A 22039-nucleotide genomic window follows, 5' to 3' on the forward strand; every position below is an offset into this window, starting at 1 on the left:
GGTAGATCTCTGTGAGTTTGAGGCCAGTCTGGGCTACCAAGTGAGTTCCAGGAAAGGTGCAAAGCTACACAGAGAAATCCTGGCTTGAACCTCCCCCCCCCCAAATAAATAAATAAATAAGAAAATGTGTTAGGCCTGTTGGCTGGCTGATTGATTGACTTATCCTGCAACTCATTATCTCATTATGTAGACCAGGCTGGCCTTGAACTTAGAGAGATCCACCTGCCTGTGCCTCTTCAGTGATGAGATTGAAGGTACGCACCACCATGCCAGGTCCTTTTTAAAATTTTAGTTTTGTAAATTTCATTTAATAGAGCATGATGACACATGCCTTTAATCCCAGCACTCAGGAAGCAGAGGCAGGTAGATTTCTGAGTTTGAGGTTTTATTTTATTTATTTATTTTTCTATATAGTGAGTTCCAAGCTACCCAGGGCTGCAATAGTGAGACCCTGTCTCAAGAACCAAAAATTACATCTGTGTGTGTGTGTATGTGTGTGTGTGTGTGTGTGTGTGTATCTGTCTATCTATCTATCTATCTTTCTATCTATCTATCTATTGTGTGTGTCTCTTTGGGTATGCACACAAGCATATGTCAGTGTGTGTGTGTGTGTGTCTATCTGTCTGTCTGTCTATCTATCGTGTGTGTCTCTTTGGGTATGCACACACACATATGTCACTGTGTATGTGTGTGTGTCTGTGTCTCTGTGTGTGTGTGTGTGTGTGTCTCTGTGTGTGTGTCTGTGTGTGTGTGTCTCTGTGTGTGTGTGTCTGTGTCTGTGTGTCTGGAGCTCCGAGGACAACTCATGGGACTTGCTGAGCCACATCTCATCATTTTCTGTATACGTGGCTCAAGGGATACAGACAGGGAGCACATCCTTGTCCAGGGAGCTCTCCCACGTCCAGCTCAGGGAGGACACAGCCAGCTCTGAAGGGCTGAAAGTAGCAGGCTGGCACTGAACAGTCAACAGGGAGATAGTCATTCATTCAGTAGTAGAAAGTACTCCATTACAGGGAAGGGTTAACGTACAGGGGAGCCCACCAGGAGGCCTGGCGAAGAGGGATAGGAGAGTTTGGTTCCCCTGAGGGGACCCTTTGCTGCTTTTGGTCCTAGGAAAGGAGACTGGAGAGTCTCTTCAGGGTGCGTGGAGGTCAGACAAGTCTGTGTCCCTGTGACTGTGTCTTTGGCCTGATTTCCGAGGTTTTTTTTTTTTCCCCAAACTTCCCAGACAGCAGTTGGGAAGCATGTCTTCTGTGACAGCAGCCAAGAGCCCTGGGAACAGGCAGGGGAGCCCTTGAATATCTCCAGGGGCCTGGGAGAAGAAGATGGATCCAGGAGGGCTGGTGATGGGGCCTGGGCAGAGCAAGTGCTCAGGGTTCTCAGAGAACTCTGCTCTGTGCTCCATCCAAGAGAGGAGGGGCGGAGGGTAGGAGGGGCGGAGGGTTTGTATGCGCTGACTGTTTGTAGATCCTCATGGCTACATGGAAAACCAGGGCTCTTTCTGAGCCTCTGTTAGCTGGTGTCTAGCAGGCAGGTTTGGGCATGGGGAACCTGGGCTTGGGGATGAAGGCAGGCATTGAGATCATGGCAGGGGATGCCAGCCCCCTCTCCCAGCCCCACAGCTCTGCAGAAGGGCCTAGAGAAGGATATGGGGGGGGGCGGACTCAGGCTCCCCATCCTCACCCCATCACTTCGGCACTTGCTCTAGGAAGGACCAGAATTAGACACCCCTCTTCTATGTCCTCTGCTTCCTCAGTCATCAAGCAGTGCTAATCAGTCCTTCATGTAATTCACAACCTGAGCATCTGGCCGGGTAGACTTTTCTCAGGTGAGGAGGGAGTGTGGTCCTCTCCTTCCTGGGTTTCTGGGTGAATAGCTTGGCTGGGCTGGGAGCCTTCATGCCTGGTTGCACAGATCCCCCGTGACTCTGGGGTTGTGTTGTGTGTGGGACGTTGATAGACAGTGTCAAAGCATGATCCTGGACAGGTAGAAGAGAGGCAGGGGGCATGATGGAATCCTTTGTCCACGTGGCTCATACGCGTGCATCGGAGCCCAGGCCAAAGGACTTTCTTCCTGAGTGACTCAGTCCAGGCAAATGGTCTCCAAGTGCCTACTCTGGGCGGGGCCCTGCCTTGGCCGTGTGTGTGTGTGTGTGTGTGTGTGTGTGTGTGTGTGTGTGTTTGTAAGTTGGACAGCTTCCTGATGTTTGTGCATCCACAGAGGGTGGTTGGCCGAGCCCCTGTCCTTCCCTGGACAGCTCCAGAGAGTTATTCACAGCCTCCACCCACCCCTCACTTAGTCCAGCCAGGCCAGAGCTCAGGAGGGAAATGGTTTATTGTTTTTTTTTTTTTTTTTTTTTTTTTTGGGGGGGGGTGGTAAGATCCAGTCATTAGGGGGCGTGGGGCAGATTTGGTGGGACTCCCTGCAGGGCTTCCTGGGAACATATTTGGACCTGAACACTGTCTTCTTCCCAGTCTTTTTGTCCCGCTGGGCAGCAGGGAGGGCTGGGGGGGGCACTGTGGTAAAGATGCGGCATGGGAAAGGGTGGGAAGGCGAGAGAGCTGAGCTCACGCGTGGAGGAAAGGAAGAAGAGGAGGGGGAGGAGGGGAGGAGGAGAGGGAGGAGGAGGGGGAGGAGGAGGAGAAGAAGGAAGTGGGAAAATGCAAACCAAATGTTGGCCCAGGGTACAGTCAAGAAAAACAGACTCTGGTGCAGGAGCCTTGCAGCCGGCTCCCTTTCAGAGGGCAGGAAGGGCTGGGACAGATGTTGGAGGAAAGAAAGAAAGAAAGGGGAGGAAGAAATCAGAAAAAAAAAAAAAAAAACTGGGATGAAATCCACAGCCTGGGGGGAGGGCCCTGCCTCCCCATCACGGCTTCTCCTGTGTCAAGGCCTGTCCTGTTCTGGGGAGCTTGCCTGCGGCAGCAGGGTCTGTCTTAGCTGCATGTGTTCAAATGAGTGTGTGTTCCACGGCCAGGGATCTTGGGGAGAAGCCCAGCAGCCCTGGGGTGGGCGGACTGTGCCATCAGAATCTGTCTGTCTGTCCACTGATGTTCTGGAAGGTTCTGGAGTGGGGTCCCTGCACCCGTCTGCAATTCAGAGCAGATCTTAGGCTGCAAGACCCCAGGTCAGGGAGAGGCAGGAGGAGGCGCCCCTCCATGGCTTCCAGGGGTGCCGTGCTTGGGGAGGGTGTGGCTTCATAGAGCCCTGCCGTGGGCAGACACCCCCACCTCTTGGCCCTGTCCGTCTCAAGCCCCCCTGCTAAGCTGAGCTTCTTACCCCCCAGCCAGCCACGGAGTCTGGGAGGAGACGAGAGAGAGGAGGCTGGGACAAGGGGAGGAGTTGTCGAGGAGGGGGGTGTGGGAGGGGAGGGGAGGCCCAGATGCTGGCTGAACCAGCCCGCTTAGGACTCTGCACACTCCTTCTGCCTGCCTGGTGGGCACTCCAAGCTCAGGGGGGCCCTTGACAGGCCCCCACTTGGCCCGCAGCGCAGGAACCGGACCCTGTGAAGATGACGTGGATTTGCCTGTCCTGCATGCTCTGGGTAGGTTCTTGTTGCTTTAGCGCTGAGGTCCTACCGCTATCCTTCAGCAGCGAAGGAAGAGCCCTGGGGGGTGGGGTGGGGTGGAGATTGGGATGAAGGGAGCAGGCACAGGATAGACTTGGAGCGGCAGGCCCTGGGTTCTGCCTCTCTGGGTCCTTGAATCTGTCTTCCTTTTCCCTCGGCCCACCGTTGATGTAGGCACTGTGTGTGAGCAGAATCAGAAAGTTTGTTTCTTTTTAAGAGAATGTTTTGCTCCTCTAAACAGGGAGTGGGTATCGTCATTCCCTTCAGTCTCTCTGCTCTCCTTGCAGGAGCCTCAGGAGGAGTGGTCCGTCCACGGGAGGACAGGGATGGGAGATGGGGAACTGGGGACACAGAATCGTTGTCTGGAATCTTAAACCTAGAGAAGCCGATCTGGTGGGAATTCTGTTTCTGTCACGTTTGCCTCTTCTAGACCTTTCCTTCACAGTCTCCCGTTCTCATCAGGATTTCCTTGTCTTGCCTGTCTCTCCTTTGAGAAGATGTGTGTGGCGGGATTGGGGTCTGCAGACAGGTCTGGGGACCACGCGGGGGGGGGGGGGGGGGAAAGCGGTTAAGGCTAGAAGCAGTGGTGGGCAGAGGCTCCCAGGAAGGGGGATGGGAGAGGGCTTGATGCCGCAGGGAGTTGGGTAAGAGGAGACCCCTTTCTCAGAGGGACTCTGCAGGGCTGTGGGAGGTATGCACAGGGGTCAGGAGGGCGAGGAAGTCATCCAGGGCTGAGGTTTCTGAGAGCCATGGCTGGCTGGGGGAAGGGGCTTCGGGCGGGCGGGCGGCCAGATGTGGCTTGCCTGCCCTCTGTCTCTGTTCTCGACAGTTAGTCCTCAGGAGGCCTGTCAGGCAGAGGGCAGGCTGAGGCTGAGGGAAATGATGGGAGGGACTAGGTACCCAGGGTCACTTTGTGGAGAAGGTGAGAGTCTTGGGTGGCCTATGGACTGGGTACTGTGAGATGTCTGCCTCTGGATGGAGGACCATGGAGTATCCCGTACAGGGGATGCTCCAGTAGTTAGAGGGGCTGCTGCTGCCTGTAAGATGAGGGTGTTGGCCAGGTTCCTATCCGGGCTGAGGATGCGGGTGAGTGGGGTGTCCAGCAGGAAGGATGCAGTTAGACTGTCCTGGATGTCATCAAGAGGACTCAGGAGGTACTTCTGCTGAAAGGTTTCAAGAGAAGGGCCTCAACCCAGTGGATCTCCATTTCCCCATGGATGGAGAAAGGGATTTTTCAGAGAACTTGCGGGGAGAGAGAGAGTGTCTTAGTGCCCTGGGCAGTGCCCTGGCACATAGTGAGGTCCTGGAGTGTGGCTGCCCTTCCGGGGAACAGGGCCTAGCGATCAAGGGAGGTGTGGATGGCTTTCCTTGAGCTTCTGTAAGACCAGCAGAACATTCATCTTCCCCTCCTCCTTATAATGCCCCAGCCCTATCCCTACCACTGGCCTTTGTATCTTTCTCCAGGGGGAGGGAACACACAGGCAGAGGGGCATCCTGGAATGCCATGTCCTGCCTGAGGCCACAGTGGCAGTCCTTCATCCTCCAGGGTGGGCAGTGGCCAGGCTGGGCGTTTTTTGTCAGCAGCAGGGGAGAGGACTTGGTGGCACCAGTCAGAAGAAAGGTCTGGAAGGAGGCTGGGGGAAAGTGTCCAGGGAGTCGGCTGCATGGAGAGGTGCCTGGCTGGGAGGCAGGTGTGTGAACTTTGGTACTAGGCAGTTCTGGGCTCGAATCCTGGCTCTATCATTGACCAGATGGGCAGTACTCGTTAAGACAGCTTCTGCTCTGAGCCTCAGTTTCCCTGTCTGTAAAGTAGTGATGAGACTCATACAGTACAATTAAAAGACTGGGGACCCAGGCACTGAGAAAATGGTGGCCTGTCTCTTACTCCACACCTCCTTGGCTTAGGAGGATCCCATGAATCCAGATGTGAAGGGCCTGGATCTCTCTGGGAAGAGCATGGTGGGACAGGACTCGTGTGGGCTGTGTCTCTCCTAACTGTTCAAGGACTCTGCCTAGTTCTCCTGGGGCCAAGAACTGGTTAGCTACGCAGCCCCAGTGGGGCCAGTCAAGACAGGGTCTGGAGGAAGCAGGCCTTGTGCCCAGGGCATGTGGGTTCACACGTTCTTTTTGGAAAGAACTGCAGATGCTGCATCCGTGAAGTCGCACATCTGTGGCCCAGAGCCCTCACAAGCCCCAGGAGCCGACCTTGCTTTATTAGCTGAGGGCCTGGCTCTGCATTATGCAGAAGTTGGTTTCCCACCAAATGCTTCCAGTTGCTATTACACAGTTAAGTGGGGTTTATTTAGAAAATAATTACACGTCTGTTCATTGAATGTGTTGGTGTGGGGTGTGGAGGCAGACTCAGCCTTTCCTTCTAGTGAGGACATTGGCTCTCAGGTTCATTTGGCCAGAACAAGGAGCTGGAACCAGGCTCAGCCCTGACCTTGCCCTGAGCAAGCCCCGTGGCCAAGGAGCAGCCCTGGACCTCACAGAAACTTGGACACTGTTCTCCAAGCTAGCTGCCGACAGTGGCAGGTCCCCGTTTCTGAGTTGGGGTCCTTTGGAGGGCTGAGTGAATATTTCAGGCAAAAAGGTTCTTAATGAGCCCCCATGTTCTTTGAGTGGTTCTGGCCAGGCAGCTCCTCTGTTGGCCTTCTGCTTTGAACCCTCTCGATGGAGGGACTTGCGTCAGGCTGCGGGGTCCTAACCAGCACCAGCAACCAAACTCTCCTGTTGCCAAAGGTCCTTAAAGGAACCCTTGAGGGACACAGGTCAGGGAGAAATAGTACATTGCCTTTTCACGGGATTGACAGGAAGTGCCACGTGCTTGGGTTTGACCCTGCCCCCCCCCCCATGTTCCTGAGCTGTGTGACTATGGCTACACTCTTCACCTTCTGTGCCTTGGGTTTTTCTACCTACCTGTAGGGCTGATAACGTTTTTGTTTTTCCTACTGCAAAAGATGGAGCCCAGGGCCTCATACGTGATGAGGTTTCTACTGCTAAGCCACGTACCCAGTTACTAAAATTTCAGTGGGACTCCACATACCTTTTAGGCAAATGCCTGTCACACACGAGAGCTCAGTAACCGATAGCTCCCCTAACACCCAGCAACAGAAGCAGGATAGATGGTGATCTTCTGCCTAGCCAGCTAGGGCTTTCCATTGGGGAAGTTCTTCATAGCAGGGCGTTCAGGGTCCGTGGGAATGGGATCCGAGGAACGGTGCAAAGGCCCCCAGAGTGCAGGTCTTCCTCTGAAGAGGTCAGAGCATGGACTTGTCTGGGCGCAAATCCCATCGCCCTCACCGGTGCTGGTTAGGGTTATTTTTTTTTTTTTTTTTTTGGTCAACTTGACACCTGGGAAGCGTTGCTTCCATCAGATGGACCTGTAGGCAAGTTCGTGGGGGCTTTTTTTAGACTCGTGATTGATGTGGGAGGGCTCAGCCCACTGTAGGGCAGGTGGGCATGGGTTGTATTTAAATGTAAGCTGAGCAAGCTTTGGAGAGCAAGTCAGTAGGCAGTGTTCTTCCATGGTCCATCCTCAAGGTTCCTCTCTGGGCATCCCTTGATCATGGCCTCGAACCTCTAAGAAGTAGTAACTGCCCCCCACCCCCAGTTGCTTTTGGTCATGGTGTGTGTTCCCAGTGGCTTCCTCTCTGTGCCCTAACCATCCATGTGCATGTCTTCAACTTGCCCAATTTCCTTTGAACCTCACTGATTCCGTGAGGTCGGAAGGGACAAGCAGTCCATCTTCGGTCAGTAGAAGTGGGGGGCGTTATGGAGGGGAAGAGGGCTGTTTAAGGCCACCTTGCCTATGGGCTCAGTGTTCCTGAGACAAGGGGATGGGTTGGGGAGGCCACTGAACCTCTGGATTGAACGAGATCTTGTCCAGCACCCTCAAAGGTGAGGGATGGCTTGGGAGACCACATGGTGAGAAACCAGGTAACTGCTTGGTCCACTTATGCTCTTTCTATGCCCTGTCCACCCACGGAGGGGCCTACATGCTTCAGGCAACTTGTAGCCAACTGGTAACTTGTATGAGTGTGGAAAGCCGGGGCTAACCTAGACTTGGGAAAGGAGATCGTTAGGGAAGATCTCTCAGGATATGCATATGCATTTATGTATATGTAGATGGGTAAGATGGTCTGGTGTAGTTCAGGCCAGCCTTGAACTCACTGTGTATGGAGGATGATCTTCAACTACTGTCTCCACCTTCCAAGGGCTGGGATAAGAGGTGTGCATCATCATGCCTGGTTTTATCTGGTGCTGGTAATAAACCCAGGGATTTGGGCATGTTGATAAAATGGGCTGCCGACTGAGCTAAGACCCCAGGGGTTGTTTTTTTTTTTAAGAGATAAGGTTTTGCTATGTAGCCCAGGCTGGCCCTGGACATGCTGTGTAGTCCAGGCTGTCCTCAGACTTGTCATCCCTTTCTGCCTCTGTCTCCTGAATGCTGTAATTACAGGTGTGTGCCATCACACTCAGTTCAGGAAATAGATTTTCTTTTTTTTTTTTTGGTTTTTTTTTCGAGACAGGGTTTCTCTGTGTAGCTTTGCGCCTTTCCTGGAACTCACTTGTACCCGGCTGGCCTCGACTCACAGAGATCCCTGCTCTGCCTCCGATGCTGGATTAAGCGTGCGCCACCACCGCCCGGCTAGATTTTCTTTTTTAAAAAATACTTTATGTGTATAAATGTTTTGCCTGTGTGTATGCATGTGTGCCACGTACCCATGGAAGTCAGAAGAAGAACTGGAGTCACAGATGGTTGTGAGCCACCATGTGGATGCTGGAAATTGAACTCAGGTTCTCTGCAAGAGCACCTGGTGCTCTTAACCACTGAGCCATCTCTCCAGCCCCAAGGAGATAAGTTTTCAAACTAGAATCGCAGAAGAAGTGACCTCTCAGAATACAAGTATACGAGGTAAAAACGATTGAGGGTGATTAAGACAAGCAGCCAGTACATGACCCTTAAGCGAGGCATGCTGGTGTGATAGAATGCCAGGCCTCACTCCTGCGATCATCACTGCGGACAGCTGGGGACATCCCAGTTAGAGGTCACACTAAGTGCAGGGATTGGGGACTTGGGACTTTCGTCTTGGACAGACTGGAGTCTTCGTCTCACTCTACCTTATCTACATGACCCAGGGTGGTTCCTCAGCCTCATGGAAGAATGTCACTGTGAGGGCTCAGCAAGGGAGCCACACCATCTGCCACCATGGCCCCTGGCTTTGTTCATGGACCTCAGACTGTCTCCATCTCCGGGACTTCCTGGTTCTGTAGTTGATTTGACTCAGGGAAGCAGAAGGTTTTGATGTAGTAATGCCAGGGACTGAGTTGTGAAAGAGCCTGGGATGGAGGAAGGAAGGGAGGGAAGGAGGGGTTGAGGAAAGAAAGGGAGAGGGAGAGGGGAGGGAGAAGGTGAGGAGATAGGCGAGACACGGGAGGTACATGTGGGTGGGTCAGGAACAGACGCTGGGCCCTGTCTAAACAGCCGCCCCCCTCCACCATGGCATTCTAATTGGCAAGTTTAAAGCCATCAGGCATGAGCTCTAGAAGGCTGCATTGGTGGAGAGGTGGGTCCTGGACAATCCTGTGCAGTGTAGGTGTGGTGAGGAGCCAGGTTAGCTGGGCCAACTAGATGGCAGTATGTTGCCAGGAAGTTTCTGGATAGGACGGTGATCAAGATGGATCACACTGAGGAACCCAGCATGGGGGGCGGGGGGCTGTACCAGAACCTGGGATGAGGGTACCCAGTGCTGCGTTTGTGTGAGAAAGCTGACCGCGTATTTAAACTGGATACAAAGGGTGTGGGCATGTGCCCAAGTGGTAGTGCACTTGCCTAGAATTCTGGGTTCAATCCTCAGTACTGCTATTTTTTTTTTTTTTGAGTAGTTTATTTTTACTTTATGTGCACTGGTGTTTTGCCTGCATGTATGTCTGTGTGAGTGTGCCACGGTCCCTGGAACTGGAGCTATAGACAATTGTGAGCCACCATGTAGGTGCTGGGAATTGAACCTGGTTCCTTTGGAAGAGCGGTCTTAACCACTTAGCCATCTCTCCAATGCCACTACGGCTATACTTTAAAAAAAAAAGCTATCAGAGACATGAAACGATACCCGGAGGGTGCAATGGGTAGGCCATGGCTGGGGGCAGAGCCTGTGTGGATTTGGGATGGACGTTGAGGAGTGGGCATGGAGACTGGTAGGAAGGCTGGGTAGGGTAGAGGATGATCCTCTCGTTAGTGTGAGTGAGCACAGGGTGTTCCCTGGACACCCCGGGGAGGCGAGGGGAAGCATTTTGCGGTGAGCGAGGTGTCATGCCCGCCCCCCCCCGCCCCCCTGCAGAGCTGAGGTTGTTCTAATGGTGTTGGAGGTCCTGGAAGCTGTTGCCACCGACCTAGGCAGAGGTGACGAGGCTGGGGATGGGCCGAGGGAGCAGAACGGGAAAGCAGGAGAGGGACAGGTCTGTGGAGAGAATTAGGAGGCAAAAGTCACAGGATCTGGCAACTGGCTGCTGGGAGGCGTTGAGAGTGACTCAGAGTTTTCCATTAGGGTGACCAAGAACATGGGCAGGCCCCTGACTCGGGGGGCTCAGGAGGGGCATGTGAAGATGCGATCTGGAGGGGGGACGCCTGAAGGGCAGGTGCCAAGAGACGCCCAGACCAAGGGTGAGGGGACCTCGAGGGCTGGATAGCCAGGGGACAGGGGGAGGGTGACGCGTATCTCAATTGTTGGACATCCCATCTCCCAGGATGCCTAGCTCTCTGGCGGAAAGACTTCTGTCTTTCTCTAGTCACCAGAGGGGCTTGGCCCCGGAGGAGGGCAGAGCTGGGGGATTTTTCTCGCAGTGGGTGGAGGAAGCTCTTGGACCCCGTTAGTGCACAACCCTCTGCCTCGCCGCCCCTCGAGGCAGGGAGTTGCCTGCAAGCAGCTTTTCCCAGCCAGGACCAAGGCCTGGCTAGGGCCCCTGATGGTCCAGCCTGTTGTGCCACACCCTCTGGCTGGCTCAGTGGAGAGAGGGAAGGGCCAAGATGGGCCAAGGCCTTAGGCTGTGAAAGCCCTCTCTTGGGGCTTATGGGCAGGGTGGAATGGCCTCCAGCTGGACCCCTTCCCTTCTCCTGGCTCCGACTCTGGCCTGGAGGGAGGTGGGACCAGGACACCCCTCCTCACATTGTAACCAATGCCTCCTCCTGCCTCTGGGCTTGCCTGCTAATCCAGGGAAGGGAGGGCCTGGCTGTGCCCCATGTGGCTGTCTGCCGCTTGTCAGGAAAACGGCAATCATTGTCCTAACAAGCCGTCGCCCTTGGATGGCACTGCACGTTTTATGGGCTTGTTGACTTTATGGGGCTCACTCTCATCCTCTGCCTGGACCTGAGGAACAATCCCAGATGGGGAAGGAGGGCAGGGTGGCAGCCAGATTCAACCATCAGCCTGCGCTTGTGGCAAGATCTGCCGCTGGTCTTTGGGGTTGTGGCATCTCCTTTGAGTATCAGAGGGGGGAGGCTGACCCACCCTGGACTGTCTCCCCCACCATCCTGTGGCGTTAGAACCCATGTGGTGTCCCTTTCTACAACATGACTGGACACCCTGCTTCTTAGTGAGGGACGCTGAGGCTGGCAGAGTCCCTGCTACTCCTCTGGGCTGACAGACCTGACTTTCGTCCCCATAGGTGGCCCTCATATTCAGTGCTTCCCGAAGCTGTCGGCATGCCCCTCATTCCTCACGCTGTCTACCTCAGGCCCCAGCTTTTCACTGTATTGCTTATTTTGAGGCCCAGAGACGGCTGTTGATGCTCTCAGGGCCACACAGCCTTGGGAACAACTCTCCAGAGTTCAGGCCTAGTGTTCTTCCATCAGAGCTGGATGAAGGGAAAGGCTTAGTAGGTCCAAGGAGGTCAGAGCCCTGGAACCATCATCTGCCTTCCAGGTCCACCACAATTTATAAATTCAGGTTTTCCAGGACAGGTAGACAGGATCACACACCCAGGCATGAGCCTGGGTATTCTCCTAAGAGTCTGGAAGGCTGCACTTGCCTGCTTCCTGCCCACTAGGCAGCAAGGACTCTTTCTGTGCTCCAGGGAAAAGGACTTTTCCTAAGGATTTGGGAGAAGGGCTGGACTCGGGGGTGTAGGATGGGGGAGTTTGTGAAGGTGAGCTAGAATGTCAAATACTGTTTCTTTTAGTTGGGAGGAGGAGGGGGGCTTGGGATGCTTTGGGACTTCCTGTCTGCCTCCCTCACATAGTGCTCCAACTAAATTGCAAATTCCCGCTGTGTTCTACCCCCTCTCCCGGCCCACGGCTGGGGCCCCGTCTCTGGGATGTCTGACAAAATTGACCAGGAAATCTGACAGCCAAGGTCTGAACTGGGAAAATGGGAAGGGAGACAGCGGAATGGAGGGGGCTGGAGCCCCCTACCCTCACTGGGTCCGGGTTGTAGCTGTCTGGAATAGCAGACCCCTGGTTGGCGGTGGGGGTGGGGTATTCAGGATCGGCTCAGTGGGTGCTGCTGCTCACGATGACCACCAGGAGGCACTGCTGGACCCTGGGCCCTATTCTTGTGTTTGTTTTACCTCTGCCCTGGACTTGTCTCTGTTTCCCTAGCCTTTCACCTAGTCTGTCTGTCTGTCTTTGATTTCAAAACAATCTCAAGCTTCAGAAGGGTTGCAAATACCACACCAAGATCTTTCTTTCTCTCCTGAACATTGGGAGATTGAGTTACTGATACCCCCCCCCATGGTCCACCCCCACACCTCCCCGATACCTTCCTGATCGTCACACAAGGACTTGGGTTTCACGGTGCACAGAGGTCATTATCAGAGGTGGACAACATGGAGGCGCCACTAAGACTCAGCTGCCATGACATTTCACCGGGTGTCCCTGAGATGTCCTGAAGGCCACCACACACATCTAGTTCAGACACAACCCCATGCTTTTGGCCGCCATGTCTGGAGGCTCCTCCTGTCTGGGAATCTCGGTGTCGCCTCTTGGCTTTTGCAACCTTGTCACTTGTGACGGCTCCAGGCCATTTCATTTGTCGACCGTGCCCCCCGCTTGGGTCGGCCCGATGTTTCCTCCTGATTAGATTCAGGTTGTGGCTTTTGGCAGGAGCATCACAGAGCGACACTTTGTTCTCAGCCCCCCCTCCCAGGTGTAAGGCTTCCATTCAGCCTGCCCGTGGGTGACAGTGACTGACTTTGAACACCGGACTGGCATCTGCCGGGGAAATCTATGTCCCGCTTTGTTTGTTTTTTTTTGAGACAGCTCCAGTCTGTCTCAGGCTGACCTTGAACTCAGACTGTTGGGGTTCCAGGTGCGCCACCACACCCAGCCTCACCCTTCGGGACTTAGACGGCTGAGGTGGGGAGGTGCTTTGAGAGTCTGTGTTCTGTTTTAACCCACCTTTTGATTTCTTCGTTTATTGTTTTTCTCACAATGGGCCCTTTGAAGCCACGGCTCTCACCTTGTGTCTTGATGATGCTCAACTCGTCCCTGATGTGGCCTTTGGGAGCTCCCGGGTCCCTGTCTGCCCCTCTTTGTTTCCTGGGTCCCTCTTAGCAGTGCGCCTCTATTCACGCTCGCTCTCTGTGTACTCGCGGCTTGTGCCTTTCTTCCCCTCTGCCCTTATCTCGGTCTGCCTGGGTGGCTTGTGTCTTTCTCAGTCTGCTTACTTCCTCCTCCTCCTCCCCCGTCCATTTCTTCCTGTCTCTTTGGCTCGCTGCCCCTGACCCAGCCTCTGTGTTTTGGTGGTAGCCAGACTGTGCCCTCAGTGTTGTTAGACAGGGGGCCCGGGGTCGCTAAATGTACAGGCCACTCTTCCTCCCCCCAAGTTGTCCCCTCTGGCCATGGCTCAGAGCCGAGAGGCACAGGGACAGGGCGTGTGAGGGGAGCTTAGAGAGAAGCTCCATGTCTCTGCACATGGAAGGTCCATGGCTTGGCCTCACTGTGTGCCCAGAACGGGCACTGGATGTGTCTATGCCCTGGACAGTCCCTGCCAAGGAGGGACCATAGTAGATGGGGGGGGGTGAGGGGTAGGGGGTGGAAGGGTGTGGAGGGGGGTGAGTAAGAGTGTGGCAGGGAGTACTTCCTCAAGGACTCTCTGGAGCCGGGGCTCGATAGTCTACCTGTGGGATGAGCCTCGGAGTGGGCAGTGTCATGGGTTCTCCTGTGTCTGGAGGGGAAACCGATGACTGTGTGTGTGTGTGTGTGTGTGTGTGTGTGTGTGTCCTGCTAGCCTAGGTGTGCCCAGCAAGTCAGAACCTGTTGCTCTTCTCACACGAGAGGTGGTACAGTCTCAAATAGGAGTTTAGACACATGCTTGGGACCCAGCACCTGGGGAGTGGGGTGGAGGCAGGAGGATCATATATTCCAGGGCTCTATATGTCTCACTGGCTCAAAGAAATAAAACCAAACAGGAAATTTAACATACCGTATTTTTCATAAGCATACACTTAGCATATTCAAGGCTCTGGGTTTGACCCCCCAGAATATTTTCATAATGTAAAGAATGGGAAACAAAAATAAAGGCAGAAGAGACCCCTTGGACTAGAGGAAGTGGAAAGTTTTGAGAGAAGACAGGGAAATGGCATGCTGGGATGTGGGCTAGAGAAGTTAGGGGCCACCCACAGTGGAATGGATAAATTTACTGCACTCACACAGTGGAATACTATACAGCAATGAAGCGGAAGGAATCGCATTACATCCTAACAGGCGAATGTTGTATGGGGGACCCTGCACACTACAGTACATACTTACCATTCCATTTCTACAGAGTGTAAGATCCAGTGAGGTAATTTGTTGACAAGAGAAGTCCCAGCAGTATGGGACGGTGTATGGTTAGTGTGTAGAAGACACACGGAGGGTGTGTGGTTGCTACGTGGAAGGTATTGAAGGCTTGTGGTTCGTGTGGGAGGTGTTAACTGAGGTGTGCTGGGTAAGTTGTATATTCTTTTTGGTTTTTATGCTTTATGGTCTACGTTAATAAAAGACCTTACCCAAGCTAGGCAAGTGCCAGGCCGCTCAGCTCCAGCTCTGCCCATTGAAGCCACACATTTAAACTTAGTCCCTTAACTGTGTTTTAATTAACATCCTAACACCTGGGTAATCATGAAGAGAAACAAGGATGGAAGCCAGGGAGGGTGATCTCTGGGTTCTAGTCTGCAGTCACTGTCTGGGCCCTGTCCGCGGGTACTGCTAGTCTGGGAGTCGGGGCTGAGTGCCCCATCACCCCTATACCATTCTTGGTCCTTAGGCACCTCTTTCCTCCTGGGGCTTTTGCCTTCGTTTTCCCCTTGACCTGCCAGTTTTCCCTCCTCTGTCCCCGCCTCCTTCCCAGGACCCCAGTAGTCGCCTGACTGACCTCTGGGCCTCTCTTCTTCCTACAGCCAGAAGACCTGGAGGCCTCCAAGGCCCACCACTTCAAGGTGAAGGCCTTCAAGAAGGTGAAGCCCTGTGCCATCTGCCGCCAGGCCATCACTCGGGAGGGCTGCGTTTGCAAAGGTTCGTGGCGGATGGGACCCCAGGGCGTGTTGTTGTTGTTGGACCGGTCTGGCCTGGGGCAGGTGGGGGGGTCTCTCATTTGTTGGAGGACAGTGGACATGTAGATGATAAGCACACGGAGTGCATGGCGATGTGTGGCAGGTGGTGACGGCATGTAATGGTAGAGATTGTATGAAGGTAGAGACCTAACGTGGATGGTAAGCAGGTAGCATCGGAAGGGATAGGGATAGGATGTGGTGGTGTGGAGATGGCATATGGCTGGGGTGGAGGGGTGGCAGGTTGGTAAAAGTCAAGCAGAAGCCTTGGCGATCATGTGTTTTAAAGGCATGATGGCACTGGGTGGTGGTGGCATTTGTCATAAATCCTAGCACTCAGGTGGCAAAGGCAGATGGATCCCTGAATTTCCTGAGTTTGAGGCCAGCCTGGTCTACAGCGTGTGTTGCAGGACAGCCAGGGATACACAGAGAAATCCTGTCTTGGAAAACAAACAAACAAACAAAAAAAACAATAAAGAGAGAAAGATATGATGCTGTGTAAAGGTGTGGATTTGGAAAGTGTGGAGAAGGCGCATTGCTGGTATACAGAAGGTCCATGGCTGGCTGTGGAAAGTGTGCTGAAGGCATGTGGTTGGTACATGGAAAGTACATGGTTGGCATGTAACAGGTGTGGTTTGGTATGTGGAAGGTGTGTGGCTCGTATGTAGAAGGCATGTGGCTAGTATGTGGAAGGCACATGGAAGGTTCGTGTCCTCTGTGTGGAAGGCATGTGGCTAGTGCATGGGAAATGTGTGGCTGGAATATGGGAAGGGCATGGTTGGTGCACGGAAGGCACATGAATGGCATGTGCCTGCATCAGCAGTAATGGAAAGAAAGCAGGCCACTGTCCTCCCCCTTGGATGGTTTGGGTTGACCTTAAGCAGCCCCAAATCACGGTGGGATACTGGGCTTCTCCAGTCACTATTGGCACGTGCTTTGGAAGGCCTTTCAGAAGTCTGTCTTGTCACAGACCTGAAAGGGCAATCAGCACCCATGACTGACACCATCATACCTCAGTTTCTCTTATAAATGCAATTCTCCTTTCAGCCCTACATCCTGTCTATTGCCAGGGTCCCCATGTGGCTGAGTCCCTGAGCATCCCACTAAGACTCCTACCCAATCAGCTGCCTCTCCAATCCAGTCTCCAGTAGTCTCCCTGGGTCTGAAGAGTGTACATATACTGGTTAACTTTTGGAGTCCCCCACGACCTTTGAGATACAGCCCTTAGCTACAGGCCTGCAGGACTCAACCCTTGTCTTGTCTTGCCCCATGCCAATTGTGCTTCTTCCTTCCCAACTTCTCAGCCCATGTTCCTCCCTGTGTGTCCAAGCCCAGAGGGACCAGGCAGGTCATACTAGAACCCAGAACAATCGCCAAGGCTCTTATGAGGACCAAGCAGCCTCATACATAGTCTTATCAAGTACTCACAGCATTTGCAAGATGCTGGTCTTATACCTGTTTTATAGATGAGGAAACAGGCTGGTGGTGATTGTGTCTCTTGTTGGCTGGTAGGGTTAGAGCAGGGCTTTAAGGATCTGAACTCTGAAGGGGTTAATGGAAAGCAATTGGGTATGGAGGTGTGTGTGTGTGTGTGTGTGTGTGTGTGTGTGTGTGTGTGTGTGTGTGTCCCCGTCCGTCCGTCCGTCCGTCCGTCCAGGAAAGGCCTGAATGGCCATAGGCAGAACATTACGGCCCATACTGGACCTTAGGATCAATCTAGGCAACAAGAATGCATGCAATACCTAAATCAGCCACATGGCGTCACCCTCCTCCCAAGAGATCAAGCAGGAACCCCACAGGGGAGCTGTGGAGAGGGTTTATCCAGGGTAGGTGTTGTATTTTGATTGTGTAATACCCCCATCCTGCCCTGTACCTTCAGGTCACATAAATTAGCTTCTGTCTCCCCTTGCTGTCCACTGTCTTCCTCCTGGGCTTGGCCACATGTGAACCTCTGCAGAAGGGGTAGGGTTGCCTGGGCTGGGCCCAAGGGTGGGAGAAGTAGGTGTGGACCAAGTCTGCTGTGGAACAAGGAGATCGTGGTGGCATGAGGTGAACTTACCATCCTATTTACCCATCCATACTGCCCTTCATTCATCTTATCCATCTGCCTACCCATTCTATTATCATCCATCCATTTATCCATGCATCATATCCATCTGCCCATCCATTCTGTTGTTTATCCATCCATCCATCCATCTGTCCATCTATCCATCCATGCATCTTATCCATCTACCCATCCATTCTATTGTCTGTCCGTCCATCCATCCATCACCACCACACCCATCCACCATCACCCACCCACCCACCCATCCATCCAGGGCCACCAGATATAGCCATACAACTTGTTCCCTAGCAGAGGGGCCATGGTTGCCAAGTCCTTGTATGGCTTCTGGGACTCGACTGTGCCAGCGAGGGATGAAGAAAAGGCAGACCCATGCACACAGAGAGACAGAAGTAACTGGGGTTGGGTGGACTGAGCTCTCTGATGGAGAAACTTCAATCCCGGAAGCTCCGCGTGTTTATTACATGGTTGAATAGTGAGTGGAGTTATTGTATACAACTAACTGAACAAGGAGGCAGGTTTAGCTAGTCTCTGTAGGAACGGGCTCTGTAGTGGTGCAGTGTTCAGGCTGTAAACACTGGCTTGGAAAAGAAGGCTACAGTGGATATTTTCTGCATACGCTGTCAACATTCTTACTCAGACCAGAGGAAGACTTTGCCATCTCTCTGAGCCTCATGTGTGTGTGTGTGTGTGTGTGTGTGTGTGTGTGTGTAGGGAGGGAGTGGGGGAGGCTTTAGGGTCCTTGACATGACCAGACCCATGTCACCAGCACACATTCATTCAAGGACTTGCTCCATTCCCCATACATGGTGGACTTTTATTCTTCATTCTGTCAGAGCCTAACCTAAGTTTGCTGTGTTTTCTGATTCCTCTCAATCTTTGAGTCTTGGCTTCAACATGGTGTGAGTCTGGACCAGTGGCCAGTGGTGGTGGTGCTGGGGTGTCAGGGTCTCGAACCCAGTCTTCACAGAAAACCTTGGTTCTGGAGAGGTGGGCAGTCACTTGCTTCCCTATTGCCTAGCCTCCAGCTCTGCGCACACACCCCCTTCATCTTGCACTTTGCATTCATGTATCTGAAGGAGGCAGAAGAGAGTCACAGATCCTGCAGTGGGATCCTGGTCCCGGGAAACACAAAAGATGGCCAAGGGGATGAGGAAGAGTGGAACCGGATGTCCCACGTGACCCTGAGCAAATCACCTCCCAGCCTGAGCCTCTGTTTCCTCATCTATAGACCAGGAGACTGGACCAGAGATGCCCAGCAAGGGAGATGAGGGAGTCCTTGGAAGATTCCTGTGGAAGGTCAGCTAGTTGGGAAGGTCAGCCTGCTCACCCAGTGCAGGCCGGTGCTTCACCCTCCATGTACCTGTGGACCCTTCTGATGCGCATAAGCTGAGCCGTCTTCAGGACTAATCATAGCGGGGGTTACTGACACCAAGAGCTACCCAGTATCCTGGGAAGACACACACACACACACACACACACACACACACACACACACACACAGTCAGCTGTTCACGGAACCCAGGGGCAGAGCTGGCACTGAAGTGTGGGTGAGGCTGCCCGGTACAGCAAACACATCCTGGTTAGTCTTCAGCAAGGAAAAAGTATACAAGCTGGGTCTTGAGGGATGTGTAGGAGTTCCTCAGTCTAAATGATGGGTTACTCACGGGTCCTTGGCAGAAATGTTCTAGAGGTGTCTCATGAATCTCTCTAGTCACTAGACCATATTGCCAGCTTGGAAGCCCAAGGGCTGTTATATAGGCTTGGTCTGGCATCCAGGTTTAGGCCACTTCCTGTCTCTTGTCTTCTGGTGAGCCCAGAAGCAAAGAGCAGCCACGTGTGGCCTCCTCAGAGTAGCACACACCTGTGACCGCAGCCAGGCCTCAGTGAGACATGCCAACTCGTTTCCCCTTTCAAAGGTGGACAAATAGCAAACCTTCTCCATCAGATTACAACAGGGATTAAAGAGATAGCAGGCAGACAGTTCAGGCGGAGAATATCATCAATATCTCTCAGACACCACACAAAAGCAAACTGCATGGGCAGTTTGACTGCAAAATTAAAAATTTGACAGTTTCTGGGAGCAGGGGACGATGGGTACTTGCCTGTGATGGAAATACTAAGGAGGCTGAGGCAGGAGGATTACCAGGAGTTGGAGCCAGCATGGATTAGAGTGTGATCTGTCTCAAAACAAAACAAAACAAAACAAAACAAAACAAAACAAAACAAAACAACTCAAATAATAAACCAAAACAAAAAGTAAGGCTTTGGGGGCCACAGTTGGTGGTTTCTGTCTAATTCTCATACCTAGAGGCTGAGTCAGGAAGATTCTCAGTCTGAGGCTAGCCTGGGCTATGGAGAGGTTTTGGTTTTTTTATTTTGTATTTTTTTTTTTTTTTACTAAAGACACAAACAAAAACCACAACACACAAACAGACACACAAAAAACACCCAGAGAAACAAATATGCGTCCTGGGAGAGATGATCTGGGGGTCTTTTCTTGTTGCACCCCCAGAAGCACACTGCCCCGAGTACCCCAAGATTTCTGTACTAGTTGGCATTCCTAGAGAAGCAGGGACAACATGATGTGTGTAGCTAGAGGTGGAAGGAAGGATGGAAGGGTAGATTGGGTATGTATTGAATATATGGATGGATGGGTGAGTGGATGGATAGATGGATGGATGGATGGGTGCACAGATGGGTGGATGGATGGATGGATGGATGGATGGATGGATGGATGGATGGATAGATGGATGGATGGGTGGGTGGATGGATGGATGGGATGGATGGATGGGTGAGTGGATGGTTAGATGGACGGATGGGTGGGTGGGTGGGTGGGTGGGGGATGGATGGGTGAGTGGGTAGATGGATGGGTAGATGGGTGGATGGATGGATGGGTGGGTGGATGGGTAGATGGATGGATGGATGGGTGAGTGGGTGGATGGATGGATGGATGGGTAGGTGGATGGATAGATGGATGGATGGATGGATGGGTGGATGGATGGATGGATGGATGGATGGGTGAGGTGGATGGATGGATGGATGGATGGGTGGTGGATGGATGGATGGATGGGTGGATGGTGATGGATGGATGGTGGGTAGATGGATGGGTGGGTGGGTGGTGGGTGATGGATGGATGGATGGATGTGGTGGATGGTGGATGGATGGATGGGTGAGTGGGTGGATGGATGGATGGATGGGTGGGTGGATGGATAGATGATGGATGGATGGGTGGATGGATGGATGTGTGGGTGGATGGGTGGGTGGGTGGATGGAAGGGTGGGTGGGTAGATGGATAGGTGGATGGATGATAAATGGAAGGATACATAGGTAAACAGGTAGGTAAATAGATGGATAAACAAAAATTGATTTTTTTAGGAACTGGCTCATGTGACCATGGGGATGTGGCCAGTTTTAGTTTGCTGAGGGCCATTAGGCTGGACACTCAGGGACAAACTGCAGGTCAAGTTCGGGCACGGGGTGCTGGTAGAGTTCCTCTTGCTGGGGGAGGCCAGTCATTTCCTCTTCAGTGGTCAACTGATTGCATGAGGCTTACCCACACCTTGGAGGGTAACATGCTCTACTTAGAGTCCACTAGGGATTTCCATGCCAATCTCATTTTTAAAAACAGCTTTATAGAAAAACTTAGAATGATGTTTGACCAAACATCTGTGTACTGTGGCCTCTGCCTATCTCCAGGCCCAAACCATGGGCAGGGCCCACTGATGGCTGAGTGAACAGATGTGTGACCTGGTGCCTGGGGAAGAGCCAAGGCCTGGGTGGTTATGGCCAGGTCAGGTGCACACTGAGGCTGTGTGTGCATTTTCTGACCCAAGTCCTAGAGGAAAAGGCCATTTAGATCCCAACAATGTGGTTTCCTGTGTTCCCAAGGCAGGAAGCCACCCCGGCCCAGAGCCATACAGCCCAGCTGAGGCAGAACAGGCCACAGGAGGGTGCAGCTCCCCACACTGAAGCGATCAAAAGCCCTCACCACAGGGGCTCTGCTCCTTCAGGGCCATGCTGGCCAGGCTAGGGAGGGGGGCGGTGTTTCCTGGAGCTTCAGGTCAATGGGCAGTCTCCAGGGCCTCACCTCAGGGATTTGGCACAGGAAGGCACTGTGGGTAGATCTGTGACTTTGATGCCCTCCGAGGACCTGGGAGGTCACAGCTGCCCAGGTGTCTGCCTTTCTCAGGAGCCTGAGGGAAATCTGGAGACTGGAGACAGGGCGGGTGTTCTCTGCCCTGTCTCTACATCCAAGTGCCCAAAGGGAGAATGGAGAACTGTATCCCAGGAGGCTGTGTGCCTGCTGATCCTAGGCCACCTTTCTAGGGCCAGAATGAGAGTTCCCCTTCCTTGGAGGGAGAGGGCTGGTGTTCAGTGATGTGGGGAATCTGTCTGTCTGTGCTGTGGTACAGAAATACTCAGGCTGTCATTTACGAACAGTAGACACTCGTTGCCATGGTTCCAGAGCACAGGTCCGAGATGAAGGCACTAATTGAACTGATGTACAGGGAAGGATCTACTCTGCTTGCACTAGGTTTCCCAGTGGCTGCCTGCCCCAGGGGGGGTCAGGAGGGGACAGTGCTGTGTGGTGGGAGGGTGGAGGGCATGGGGTCTCTCAGCACTGTCACAGCAGACTTGGGTTCCAGCACGGGAATCCAGGGACACATCCAACCCCAGCTGGGGGCTAGACCAGCGTACGTGATACAGACTCTCACAGCTGGAACAGGGCTGGGGTCCATCTGATTTGGTACCCAGGAGTAAGGCAGACAGATGAGTGGGTCACCCTGGGTGTTGTGAGCGAGGCGACTCTGGCCACTGGAGAGCTCTAGAGACGGCTGCTGCGCCTGGGGGACATTCCAAGGCAAAACTTCTGTGGTCTTTGT

General features: G+C 53.1%; 1 protein-coding gene across 7 annotated transcripts in view; it reads left to right on the forward strand.

Annotated features, from left to right (window-relative positions):
• Window positions 1–22039, forward strand: part of Tns1 (tensin 1) — a 225621-nt gene that overhangs the window by 30609 nt on the left and 172973 nt on the right. For all 7 annotated transcript variants that reach the window (XM_037210277.1, XM_037210276.1, XM_037210278.1 and 4 more), the window contains exon 2: window positions 14942–15056. In XM_037210277.1, the coding sequence (XP_037066172.1) occupies window positions 14942–15056 (115 nt within the window). The remainder of the gene's footprint in view (window positions 1–14941; window positions 15057–22039) is intronic.

This window comes from Peromyscus leucopus, chromosome 13, assembly GCF_004664715.2.
Source record: "Peromyscus leucopus breed LL Stock chromosome 13, UCI_PerLeu_2.1, whole genome shotgun sequence".
Taxonomy (NCBI): Eukaryota; Metazoa; Chordata; class Mammalia; order Rodentia; family Cricetidae; genus Peromyscus; species Peromyscus leucopus.